The sequence below is a fragment of the Eptesicus fuscus genome, chromosome 16 (genome assembly GCF_027574615.1).
Source record: "Eptesicus fuscus isolate TK198812 chromosome 16, DD_ASM_mEF_20220401, whole genome shotgun sequence".
Lineage (NCBI taxonomy): Eukaryota > Metazoa > Chordata > Mammalia > Chiroptera > Vespertilionidae > Eptesicus > Eptesicus fuscus.
In genome coordinates this window covers 28,137,499-28,151,515 of record NC_072488.1, presented here as the reverse complement: position 1 = coordinate 28,151,515, position 14,017 = coordinate 28,137,499, and the positions used below count along the sequence as shown (strand labels likewise).

At 34.9% G+C, this 14,017-nt stretch overlaps 1 protein-coding gene across 20 annotated transcripts in view; it reads left to right on the top strand.

The window, feature by feature from the left end:
* The window catches only part of NRXN1 (neurexin 1), a 999,171-nt gene that overhangs the window by 102,512 nt on the left and 882,642 nt on the right, over positions 1-14,017 (top strand). For 12 of the 20 annotated variants that reach the window (XM_054728025.1, XM_054728026.1, XM_028139951.2 and 9 more), the window contains exon 2: positions 12,310-12,327. The exons of 6 other annotated variants lie outside the window; for them this stretch is intronic. In XM_054728025.1, coding sequence (XP_054584000.1) covers positions 12,310-12,327 — 18 coding nt within the window. The remainder of the gene's footprint in view (positions 1-12,309; positions 12,328-14,017) is intronic. 2 more of the 20 variants (XM_028139940.2, XM_054728031.1) reach the window with 1 other exon arrangement.

Sequence of the window (14,017 nt, the reverse complement as noted above, 5' to 3'; positions counted from 1 at the left end):
AGTGGAGATTGGATGTCACTAACCAATCATGAAAAAGGGCACTTTTCTGTAATCCTATCTAATAATAGACAAATATGCAAATTGACCATACCTCCGACACACCCACAAGCCATGCCCACAAGCCACGCCCACCACCCAATCAGAGCGAGCATGCAAATTAACCCAAACCAAGATGGCTACAGCCACAGAGAGCAAGGTTTCCTAGGTAACAGAGGAAGCCAAGCTTTCCGCCTGCCCTTGCCAGGCCTAAGCCTCCACTCAAGCTACAAAGTTTCAATTATAGAAGGTAAACAAATTCAAACAAATGGCGGCAGAATGGAGCTTGAGAGAGCAGGCCAGGGTTGCCGCCGGCAACAGGGGAAGCAAAGCTTTCCGCACACCCTGGCCGGGCCCACCTGCTTAAGGCAACAAAGTTTCAATTATAACCCAACACAAATGGCTACCGGCCGGCCTCGGAGGGAGCCCCAGGCTTGGCTCCGCTCCAGGCTACAAAGTTTCAATTGTAGAAGGAAAATAAATTCCAGATACCAGGGCCTCTGCTTGGGTTGCCAGGGGGCATGGCCGGCCTGCAAACCACCACAGGCCCCTCACTCAGGCCGCCCCACACCCCAAGGGAACCCCCACCTGATCCGGGACGCCCTTCAGGGCAAACCAGTTGGCCCCCACCCCTGTACCAGGCCTCCATCCTATCTAATAAAAGAGTAATATGCAGATTGATCATCACTGCAACACACAATATAGCTGCCCCCATGTGGTCAAAGATCCTGCCCCCATGTGGACACAAGATGGCCACCATAAGATGGCCATCAGGAGAGGGCATTTGGGAGGCACCCGGCCTGCAAGGGAGGGCAGTTGAGAGGGACCAGGCCTGCAAGGGAGGGCAGTTGGAGGTGATCAGCCCTGCAGGAGAAGGCAGTTAGGGGTGACCAGGCCGGCAGAGGAGGGAAGTTGGGGGCAAACAGGCTGGCAGCAGAGTGGTTTAGGGGGTGATAGGCTGGCAGGCAGAAGCGGTTAGGGGCAATCAGGAAGGCAGGCAGGCAAGCAGTTGGGAGCCAGCAGTCCTGGATTGTGAGAGGGATGTCCGACTGCCCGTTTAGGCCTGATCCCATCGGGCCAAAACGGGCAGTCGGACATCCCTCAAAGGGTCCCATATTGGAGAGGGTACAGGCTGGGCTAAGGGACAACCCCACTCGGTGCATGAATTTCGTGCACCGGGCCTCTAGTAAAAGTATAATGTTTAATTTTAGGAGCAGCTCTACATTCTTTAAGTACTAAAAATAGACTTAGCAGGTCAACTCTAAATTTTTATTGTGCACCTTATTTATTCATTATGGGAAACTTTTTGGTCCATTATTTCATCTCCTAGGTGTTTTTGCCACTTTTCCTTTTTCTTTTACTAGTTCATTAATGCTTCCATATTCAGGGTTATCTTTCCCCACTCACAGTTATGATTTGCCTACCAATGGTGCATTTGTTATCATGCACTAATAGTTTTTAACAGGATCTTGGTCTTTTGTAGAATCAACTACATGTTTGAGCTGACATATTTATCTTGCTGCTGTATGTCAGTGTCGCAGAAATGCTAATCTTTTTACTTGCCCATTTGGTTTATTTTCCTACAGTGTATTAATAAGAGGTCTATTTTATAGGAAAGGAAATCTTTGACTTATTATACTGTAAGGGATAATTTATTGTATAAGATTGTAAGACAGAAGGTACTTTTTACTAATCTTAAAACTGCTGTTGTTATGAAACTATTGTATAAAAATTGTCATAAACTTACAGATAAAGTCTATGACAGAGAATATTAAATTAGATCTATGACAAAGACCTAATGGACAATATTGAGAAAAGTGGGGGGAAATCAAGTATAAGAATTATATTACATTGCTTATTTAATTTACTTAACAACCAAAACATATTTCACATTTTCTCATCATTATTGGTGAGGGTTAAAGAAAAGAGTAATAATTAACCAGAGTTTTAATTACACTAACACATTTTAATATGAAAGCAGAAAAAACATTACTAGGTTTCTGTCCCAATTTTTGTTTTTATTTTAAAGTTAAAATGGAAATATCACACAGTCCTCCGTACCACACATATGCCAAAGCAAATCTAATCTAAACTTAGGTTTTTTTTAAAAAAATATCATGATGAATTTTAATTATTTCTTTATGAATAAAAGTAACATTAGAGGAGCTGCTTTACATTAAAAGAGATAGCCAGAGAAGTGATTACTTGTTTAAAGAGTACTGCCCAATCGGACTTTCTGGGATGTTGGAAATGGTCGTAATTGGTGATATCCAGTCTGGTAGCCAGTGGCCATGTGTGGCTATTCAGAATGTGGAATTTGGCAAGTGCAACTGAGGAAAAACATTTTAAATTTTATTCTCTTGTAATTGATTTTAATTGACATTTAATTTCATATGTGTCTTTTGGCAAATATATTAGTGCAGTTAGAAAATGCTTCTTTTCTAATCAGGACAGACATAAAATTAAATAAATGAGAAAGGGAAAGATAAAGAGAAGTTTATGATTTTCTCAATACTTATTATCACTAAATAAATATTTTTGAAGGAAAGTATTACAGTTGACCCTTGAACAAAGTGGGGGTTGGGGCGCCACCCCACCATTCAGTCAAAATCCAGGTGTAACACAAACAGTCAATTAACATATTGTGTAATTTATGTGTATCATATACTGTATTTCTCTAACATAGTAAACTAGAAAAATATGCTATTTAGAAAATCATAATATAAAATAAATGTACAATACTTACTAAAAAATATAGTTCAAACCCTTGTTCAAAGGTCAACTGTAGTTACGTTGCTGTTGATTACAGTATCAAAGAATTTGTTGTAAATACTTTTCCTATTCTATCATGTCAGTTTTGGAGAAGACAATATTTTTTATTGAGAAAAATACCTAAGTTTAAGTTTGTTCATGAAAGTAAGTACTGAATGGCTGTGTGTATGTGTGTGTGTGCGAAAGATATGACACACATGCTGGTGTTGATGTTTGGGTTGGAGTTCATGAATTGATGTGGTCACAGTATCTTTGTATAGCCATGATTCTAAAGCAATACATAATGAATTTTAACTTAATGAGGTTATTTTGAAGTTTAAATCTTTAGCGTGAAAGTTGTTTAGCGGGGGAAAGAATGCATACTTTCTGTAATCAGAAACCAGTTTACACAAATGTCAAGAAGTAGTTCCATCATAGTCATGTTATTCTATTTTTTAAAATAAAATGAATTGCTTTGAATGATGGCCCTAACATTTCAGTATGCTTTTTAAGGGTCCAAAAAAGAAATTTCTCTTTATCTTTCAGTATGTTTTCCTACCATTTCAGGAAAAATAAGATGGGGAATTATAAGGCTACCTTAAAAGTTTGTTTTTGTGGTGATTTGATTTTATTATTAATCAGTAAATTGTGACAAATAAAGGAGATATTATTCAAGCTCATGGCTCCCTCCTCAACATGGGTTTGCATTTCTGTGGGCCTAATTAAGTACTAGTCATTAGCCCAAACATTTATACATATGAAATCTTCAAAGATATAGAATTGCTTGTACCTATAAACAGACTATTTTTTTCTTAGCCTATAACATAAAACTTTTGAAAAAGAAAATGAGTTAAACATTGTATTTAGTTTTTCTTCCTACTTTTTTATTTGTTCAGATTTTAGAAGATTAGAACTTGTTGCTTAGTTCCCAGGAGATTCACTATACAGCAGTATGTAAAAATAATAAAAGTAATGTTTTCATCAGATTTTCATTTTATAACTAAAATAAAAAGGCAAATACACTTTATGTGGCAAATTCATGTTATATTGCCTAACCTTTCAAATATTTGACTTGTAATGAAAGTGCCTTTTTGTTTCAGATATTTTAAAAGGAAACAAAATTTAATGTGCTGTGAATGAAATGAATACTTCCCTTTAAATTTTAAAGAGCAATAAATTTGCGGAATAATTCTCCCTTTTATTTCTAGTGGTTAGAATGCCCATCGGTAAATGCATTTACTAACCTGAACCTGCTTTTATACTGTTAAAGTAAGGCAAAGATTTTATGACCTTTTTTCCTTGGAAATAATTTATTCTAATGCTACAGGGAAGAAGAGTGTTGAGGTATTTTTCTTCAATAAAAGAAACTACTGATTTTTCTTTAACTTTATAGAATCAACATATACATGCATTAAAAGAATTCTGCCTTCTTGCCACAGAATCAAGAATCATATATAGAATCTTCTTACTCTTTTATTAGGTTATCTTTTAAAAAGTAAGAGTAGACACATTTTAACAGTAGTTGCAGAAGCATAACACAGCCTTAGTAGTCACTCCAGCATTACCCTATACCATCCAAATCCTTCATGTTAATTTTCTTTTTAAAACAATCTTTGAAATCTACACAGACTTGGACAGAGCCTTAGAAATACTTTCTGTACACTCTTCTAGTTTCTATCTGGGTATCTTTGGCAAGTCACCCAATCACAGTGAGTTAACTGATGAGATAACAAAGATTATATAAGATAGCCCTGCCTGGTGTGGCTCATGCACTGAAGGGTCCCAGGTCCTTTCCTGGTCAAGGGCATGGCATGTACCTGGGTTGCAGGTTTGATCCCTCGCCGTAGTCAGGGCAGGAGCAGGAGGCAAACATTTCATGTGCCTCACTTTCATTGATGTTTCTTTCTCTCTCTGTTTCCCTGCCTCCCTTCCACACTTTCTAAAAATCAATGGAAAAATATCTTTGGATGAGAATTCTCATCCAAGGATATTTTTCCATTGATTTATATTTATATATATATATATATATATATATATAAATATATATATATATAATTATATATTTATTATATATAATATATTTATTTATTAGGGAGAGGGAGAGAGAGAGAGAAGCATCAATGATGGGAGAGAACCATTGAATTCTCATCCAAGGATATTTTCCATTGATATATATATATATATATATATATATATATATATATATATATAATTATATATTTATTATATATAATATATTTATTTATTAGGGAGAGGGAGAGAGAGATAGAAGCATCAATGATGGGAGAGAACCATTGATCGGCTGCCTCCTTGCACGCCCACCTTCCCCCACTGGGGATCAAGCCCATAACCTGGGCATGTCTCCTGATTGGGGTTCATAGGTCAACGCTTCAACCACTGAGCCATGCTGGTTGGGCATGAAAGTATATTTTAAGTGGTGAGACTACCCAAGTCTTAGTATTTTTTTAGATTATAATTTCTCTTGAACATTTGGGACAAGTTACTTGAGATCATTGTAACATTTTATAAAACATGTTATGAAAATTTCATTCACTCTGATTATATTTTGCTTTCCAATGATTGATTCTAATGAATGAAATAAAACTTTGGATTAACTTGATACTACTGCATTATATTTAGGTGGCAAAGAATAGCACTGTTTCTAGGAAAACCACCAATTCGCAATATTAAATTTAACCATATTGAATTATTAATACTTAAACAATTTTTATCTGAAAATAGTAACTTCATATGTTTCAACCTCAGGTTGTATTGGAATAAAGGATTTCAGTCTTTGGAGAAGCCAACAAATTATTTCTGACAATTTTTCTCATATTGAAATATCCTGAACTTTAAAAGATTACTAGTTGGTTCATTAGGGTGACGTTTTAGTCAACCCTGAGAGCTTTCTGGAAAATTTTAACATAATATCTAATTTACTAAGCAAAATAAAACCTAAAAAAAACTTAAAAGACAAAAACTGTGCATTTCCTTCAAAATGATTTAATGACTTGTATAAATCTTTAAATTAAATTAACTATAAATTATAAAAATATGTAAATATCCTGAGTTTTAAACACTAAAGAAAATGAGAAATGAAAAGATCTGAAGAACTGAAAGATCCTTTTAATATTTAATGCATTTTTCCTTTAGACTATTTCTTACATGTGCAAAGTTTCTGTCAAATTAAAGATAAGATGAAACTGTTTGTATTTTGATTTTACTTATATATAAGAATATGTCTATATATATAAAAGCCTAAATGACTGCGCACTGACCACCAGGGGCAGATGCTCAATGCAGGAGCTGCCAAGCGACAGCAACTTTGCAGAGTGCCCTCTCACACTCAGACCCCTCAGGGGATGTTGGACTGCCAGTTTAGGCCCAATCCCCACAGGCCAGGCAGAGGGACCCCACCGGTGCATGAATCCATACACCAGGCATCCAGTATATATATAAAATTGGCAGGTCAGTTGTTACATTTTATGAACCATTTTCTGTTCACTAATACAAATCTAATTTGTTAGGCTCTAAATTTAGTTCTTCTTTTTACAATATGGTTTACTTAGTTATATTTTTATGCAATGTCCCCTAATTAAATGACATAATGTTTTGTTTTTCAGAACAATTAAATAAGTTTGTTTTGGACTGATTTAAGATTCTAAGTATAGATTACTAAAATCAGAAGTATTTGAAAATAAAAAAAAATAAAAAAAACTCTGGCCCAGCCAGAGTCTCAATGGTTGAGCATCAACCTATGAACTAGGAGATCACGATTTGATTCCAGGTCACGGCACATGCCCAGGTTGCCGGCTTGTTCACCAGTAGGGACCGTGCAGGAAATAACTGATCAGTGATTCTCTCTCATCATTGATGTTTTTATCTCTCTCTCCGTCTCCCTTCCTCTTGGAAATCAATAAAAAATACATATTTAAAAAATCTCTGCTCTACATCTTAATGTTGGAGAACATAGGATAGATTGTGTAATATTATCTTATGGTAAAACACAGAAAAGAATGTGTCCTATTCATTTTTCTCATAAAGAAAGTCACATCCACATAAACTTTAGAACAGGTGATAAGTTGAGTAGAGTAAACAGGGTGTATTTAAATTTATTCTCCCAACTGCAGTCAAAGAGCTTTTCTGATCTATTTTCTAAATTATGATGACTTCAAACTCTTAGAGAGGAAGCTCTACTCAACTGAATTGGCTTTCTTTGTAGAGTTATGTAGTAGAGATTGAACATGGGTGGGAAAATACATTTTAACACCCTGCTTAATGATTTTTTTTGGCAATTTCATGTCAGGAAATGTTTATTTCTCAGTAAGCAATTAAAACAATAGCAATAAGTGACATGAGCGCTGGCCAGTGTTGGTTGGCCATCATCCTAAGAAATGAAAGGTTGCTGGTTCGATTCCCATTCAGGGCATATGCTTGGGTTTCAGACTTAATCCGCAATAGGGGAAGTGCAGTTGGCAGCCAAGTGATGTTTTGCTCTCACATGGATGTTTCTCTCTCCCTCTCACTTCCTCTTTCTCTCTCTAAAGTTCAGTTGAAAAAAAATTTTTTTTAAAGTGACATGAACACACACAGTGTAGGCTGTGATTGTCACAATTTTTATGCCAATGTTAAGTGGAGTGGTCCTAAGTCCAGCCATTGAAATGAATATATAAATATTACCTCTCAAATTAGATGTAGGTAACAATGGAGGCTATAAAAGCCAAGCAAAAATCCTCATAACAGCTCCTCATGAAAAGAAAGTTTAAAATTGTATACAATATTGTTTATGTGAGTCACTTAATATATATTTCAATATTTTGGTGAGTAACTATTAAATGCCATCAGGTCCAGTGAACAGCTGAAATACTGTGAGAATCAGCCATGTACTTAGCCTGCCTGCCCTTCTTCCCTCCCTCCTTTTCTCTGTTAACAAGAGGGAGCATTTTGAATCAAATACCATAAACTTCTTTGTAGCAAAACTGGCTCCTGTGTGAAGCAGAAACACAGGCAGTCTCCAACTTATGAAAGTGCTATTTATTCCAAAAGCTCTTTGAATTCATAAGTTGAAATCCTTATTATAGTTTCCCATGGAAACAACACTGTGAGGCAAGGTAAATTTCTTAAACCACTACACAAAGGATTCATCTATAACAATAAAAGCATACTATGCTAATTAGACAAGACATCATTCTGGACAACCTTTCGGATGAAGCCGGGCCCTGGGTGCCAGAGGGAAGCCGGTGCTGGCAGCCGGGGGAAGGAAGGTCTACTCTTGCATGACTTTCGTGCATTGGGCCTCTAGTTAATTCTATAATATACTTGCTTCATAGTATTGTACCAAAAGTATAGTCAGGCATTGCCCCTGATGTACCTAGGGAAGTGTTTTTTAGTTCCAACTGTGGTGTCAGGAATATCTCTTCTGCTGCAAGCTGTTTTAGTGATACCGCTCCTTTCACTCCTGAGCAGTAAAGAGAGAGGAAAAAAGGAGCTATTTCTTTCCTGAGGTCTCCGTGATGGACCTTTATGCTTCATTTTCTGTTGAACCTTTTCCTAGTTCTGGCCAGCAATTCTCTTCCTCCAGCTGACTGCTGTACAGATCCACAGCCTCAATGATTCCTCCACATTCCCATCCTCAAAGCCTTCCTAGACCATTGAGGTTTTCTAAAGGCTTTCACTTGCTAACACCAAAAGAAAAACAAAATAAAACAAAGCTCCATCCTGTGCTACCATGGGAACCAGACTCTGCCACACTGGCATTTAATATCCAAAATAAGGGCTGGCTTATGTCTTGAAACGTAATGTGAGGGGCTAGAAAGGCAAAGATAGAAGCTGGCCAGCCCAATGTATGGAAGAAGGAAATAGAATCTTATTCTGCATCCCTTCTCTTGCTGGCTAGTACCGCCACCAGTTTTGCTATATGTACTTTACCGTGGGTGGCATAGATCTGGGAGGGAAGCCACCTGCTGTTGTGGCATTTTTTGTTGGAGGGGAGGGAGAGCCCAGGAAAATGAAGGCAACTAGCAGAGAAGGAAGGAAACCAAAGAAGAGAAGGAAAGCCCAAGAGGGGACAAACTTCTTTTGGCCATTTTTAAAATGTAAAATATAGCACATAAGTTGACTACTGGTTGTACATTTAGATGAACTTTCTTATATAGCTAAACCTAAACACTGATTATACAAAAGGAGTGATGTGGGATATTTTACTCACATTTTTAATTGACCCACTGTTCATGATTGCATTTTTACTTTCTTTGTATTGAAACAAGCACATTTGTTTTCTTACTCATTTCTCTTTTCTATATATGTAATTAAGATTATGTCCAAAGAATGCTGACATGATAAATTAAAGAACTGCCCTTGCATTCTTATAGACTGGGGCGAAAGGAAACATTTTTATGGAGATACTCGTTGGAAGTAATTTAAAAGCATGCAATTTAACAGTCTGCAGCTTCCCCTCATGTCAGCACACCACCATCATTCATAACATGATTGATGTGCCTAATTCCCATCTTTGTGAAGGAAGAATGTCTTATCTGAAAGAAAAATAAAACTTAAGGTATCTTTTTCCTGGTTTTGTATTCATTTTTTTTTTCACAATTAAAAGAAAGAAAAGAGTGTGATCTTGATTATTAAGAGACTCACTTCTTGCACACAGCAGCATTAGGTGAGCAGAATTAAGAAGCCAGGGTTTTCTGCAAACCTGAGCTTTTCCCGACAGGTAAGGCTGGATGGACTGCTTTCTACGTTACACTAAGTTATCGTTACATCGTGGCATGCCAATTTCATCATCTCTCTGTGTTGCTGCAAAAAAAACCCACAAAATAGTATTTGATTGCATAAGGATACACAGAGAAAACAAAGTTGAAGTGATCAGAAAAATGATTCTTTAAAAATAGATATTCTTTGTTTAGTCCAAAAGCCAAATAGAGAGGAAAGAGAAAAGGAAAAATACCTGGAGAATGATTATAAACACCAAGCGCTACCACCATTTATCACTACTTCCAAATTCTGAAATAATATGGGATCATCTCTAGGTTAACAGACAAATGAACTACTAGTAAAACTAGCAAATAGATACTATAGGCAGAGAATAGAATGAACCTGGTAAAGATAAGGTGGTGTTTTTGTTGTTGCTGTTTGTTTTGTTTTTATCCTATGACTGAATCTGGAAATATATGGAGACTCAGGGCAAGCCTGTGCCAAGCCAGTTTTACTTTTTATTTTATTTTATTTTATTTTATTTTATTTTATTTTATTTTATTTTATTTTATTTTATTTTATTAGAAGTTAACATTTTACCCTTCTTTTTACTCTAGTACTTTGATTTTTTTTTTTTTAATTCAAGTCTTCTGATATAGAACATTTTTCTGAACTTGGTCAAGTCAGGATTTACTTACACATTAGGCATGACTTGGATTTGCATAGAAAGAGCTCCATTAGTCAGCCTTGTTTTCCTTCTGAATAAGATCTCAGAAAAATGCTTTAAGGTGGGGTGGGGTTAGTGGCACCAGCTGTGGTCCTGGGCCTTAGTTAACAGTGAAATGAATTTACTTTCTTGGAGCAAATCAGTGACCTTTATTTTATTAGCCAAACTTCTTTCCCTGGTATCCTATTTAGCACATTTTACAAATTGGTGTCAAGCCTGGGCCTGTTTTGTTTATTTATTTTATTTTCGTATTAGATTTTCACGCAGCACTTAACCAAAATCTCTTTCTGGGATTGTACTGCTCACAACCATATTTGCCAACTTTTTGTTTACAGGAATTATAAGTAGTGCTGTAGTAACTGATAGACCTTCCCAGCGCTTGAGTCTCTTAAGCTCCCTGATTTTGTTATCACTCTACATATTAAGTAGTCTTATTAAAATAACCACCTTAAGTGCGGAATAGAATTTCAAGGGCAGTTAGTATAAAATCAAAGTGTATCTTAAATATTGAAAGAATCTAGATCTTTGTATGATTTCCCATTAAAATCAATAAAATAATACTTTAATATTTGTGTTCATGTCACGTCTGAGTTGCCATTGAAAAGTAACATAGTCTAATTTCTTATTTGGTAGATTGGAAACCAAACCCACTCAGTAAGTGACTATCACATATACAATATTGCAATCATTTTTTAAATGTCTCTTAAAAATCAACTATGGCAAAGCACGTATTTTCTATAGATGGTATTGTCCACATTTCTCCGCTTAGCTATTTCTACTATATATTAAGACCATGTGAGTAAATGTGCCTCTGTTGACATTTGTTTCCAGCTAATACAATTTAAACAAAATTGATGATTTTTAAATCATTAATAACTTTAATCATTAAAATGTTATTTGTTGAAACTTATGAAATGAGTTTCATTTTTAGTTGTATTTCTCTCATTTTTACACTTGCTATTGTTTTGTTCTTTATAAAACACTTTTGATCAAATGAGCACTTTAAAAAAAAGTATAGCTAATAAAATGAAATTTAAGAATGAGACTAGGAATTTCAACATGGATATACTTTATTATTGGGGAAAAAATTGAATTGCTATTGAAACCTTTTTCTCTCTCTAGTCCCATAAAACAGTTTTCCCTTACATTTCCTATGTGGATACCAAGGCCTGTGTCTCAAATAGTTCTTAAATTCTCTAGTGCATACTAATAATAGTTTAAATCCTATTCACTTATATTGATTAATTGTAGAAATACATACAAATTTGATTATCCATAGGTGGAAATTTATTTAAGTAAATATATAAAATATGTAAATATTATATAGATGTCTAGAAATATAAGGAAAATTTATCAAATATTTTCTTTATCTTAACTCTGTTCATATTCACACCCTAAACAGAAATTCAAAGTAAATAAATCCTGATAAACTTTGCCTAATGGACATTGCCAAGTGGACTTCTCTTGCAATGATTACTTTTTCAACAAACAATTAAAAGTTAGCATTTTCATAGTTACAATAAACTATCATCATTTGCAATAAAATATGAACACGATAAATAAGTCAAACAAATTGTAGTCTTTAGTTGCATATTTATGTTCTGTTTCTTTAAGGAAAAAAGCTTGAAGTATTAGAAATACTTAAAGGCCATGATAGAAAATTGATTACATATTTAGTAGAACTGGAATATCTTTAAATGAGACTTCATGTTTATTTATTTTCATCGAAGTCCAAATCAGAATTTAGAAATAGAATCTTTAAGAATGGTATAAAAAAAGCTTTAAAAGTCATTGCCCAGAAAACCCATGCCAGCAACATGTAAGAATGTTTACTTTACACAGGCAGTGAAAGACTTTAAAACTCCATGTTCAGGAAATGCCAGCATTACTGCAATTCGGTCATCGTTTTTAAATGCTGCCAGTGGGAAAGAACCTGCTTCCCATGGTTTTGTTTTCCCCTTTGGATGGTAGCCATGGAGCACTGCATGTTGTGTTGGTGCCTTGCATGAGGAAGACATGCAAAGGCAAGTTCCAGTCTGCATGCTGCTTAATGAATGTTTTTCCTTTTTTTCTCCCTCCTTGTCATGTGCTTTCAGAAGACAACAATGTGGAAGGTGGGTGCTTTTTACTCTTTTTTCAACTCTCATTTACCTTTTATTTCTTAGCATTAACAGAGTACATCTCGAATTTAGACGGTAAGTTGAACATCTTTTTGAGCATTTGTTGATTTGTGGATTGTGCGTCACTTTTCATACAGAACACTCATACTCTGTACCCCAGGCACCCCGCGTATATGAAACTCCTTCACCCTTAATGCCAGTCCTTGATGGATTTCAGCACCCCATATTAGAATACTTAATTGCAGTGTTCTGTATGGAAAAATAATACAATCCCATTTTTTAAATATTAAATGAGAAAGTATTTATTTGTAGTTTCAGAACATAGTGCATGATCCTTTCTCCATTTTTTTTTTCTCGATCAAAATGATTTTTTTTTTCGTTTGGAGTTGTTTAGCATCACATCATCTCAAGCCCATTGGTTTAGTTTAAATGATTTGATTTATAAAAACACAGAATAAAGTACTGACTGTAAGTAAGAGGCATATATTTAAATTAAAAAATAAGCCTTTGGCCAATGGAAATGAAAGCATACAGCACCCCACCATGATTAATGGTAAGTATGTTTGTAATATTCTGTTTCTGTTAAGTAAAACTATAATATTTATTCAAGTTTTTAAAAAATGTATCTCTCAAGAAGTTTTTACAAAGGTATATGTATTTTTCTATAGAATCCAAGAAGTTCAACATATTTCAACATTCTACTTTTAAAGAACTTAAATGCGTTTGTCAGTGTGCTGTCAAACAAATCTCTTCATTATAAAAATGCAAAAAGAACTAGGTAGAGCTTAGAATTCTAGAAAGGAAGACGGTGTTCTATCAAATTATATAATTATAGTATTAAATGGTTTTGCATAAGCAATTTACCAATATCTACACGTCAGAGGCCAACGTTTAGCATATTTCACTTTGCTGCAATATTTTGAAATAAAACCATTTTGTAAAAATAATAAACATTTCTTTTAGAACAAAAGTCATCAAATATTATAGATAAATAATAAAGTTACTAAGATTTGATGTTTCAAATAAAGAACAATTCACAGTAATTTGAAGTTGATCAGTAGCAAGTTATAGCATATTGTTGTGACTCATTCATGTACAGTACAGTTGCTTAGTTGCTGAACATGTCTGTTTTATTGTTTAAGTAAGAGATTAAAACTTCAAAAGAAATCCTCCATGATTATTTCCCCAAGTGTTGGCTCTGTATAAGGCTTCCGTTTTTCTATACTATAATTGTAATAGCGTGTGAGCATGCACTTGATAAAGATGATATTACCATGTAGGCCTGACACTTTTCAGAACCAGTCTCATTTATATTGTGCATGTTAATTAAGATTGAAAGTTTTTCTCAGTATCTTTTTAAACTTCTTTTGCATTTCCTTAATCATCCTGTAAAGTTTTATGTTTTCGTCCTTTTCTCCCTAAATCCAATTGCATTCCAATGGGCTTTAAAACCAGCTGAATAAGCATGAATGCCTCTCTCCTTACACACAATCATCCCATGAAAATTTTTGACAAAATTTTCAGAATGTAGGTCCATAACTATTGTAATAAGTTTATTTAATCATACTTTTAACATACCTAATTATAAATTAACTTTGGTAATATAGTGGAGTTCTCTTAGAAGTAGGAAATCTAGCATGAGGAATGTGAATGCGCTAGAAATCTATTAATTAAAAACCATTAG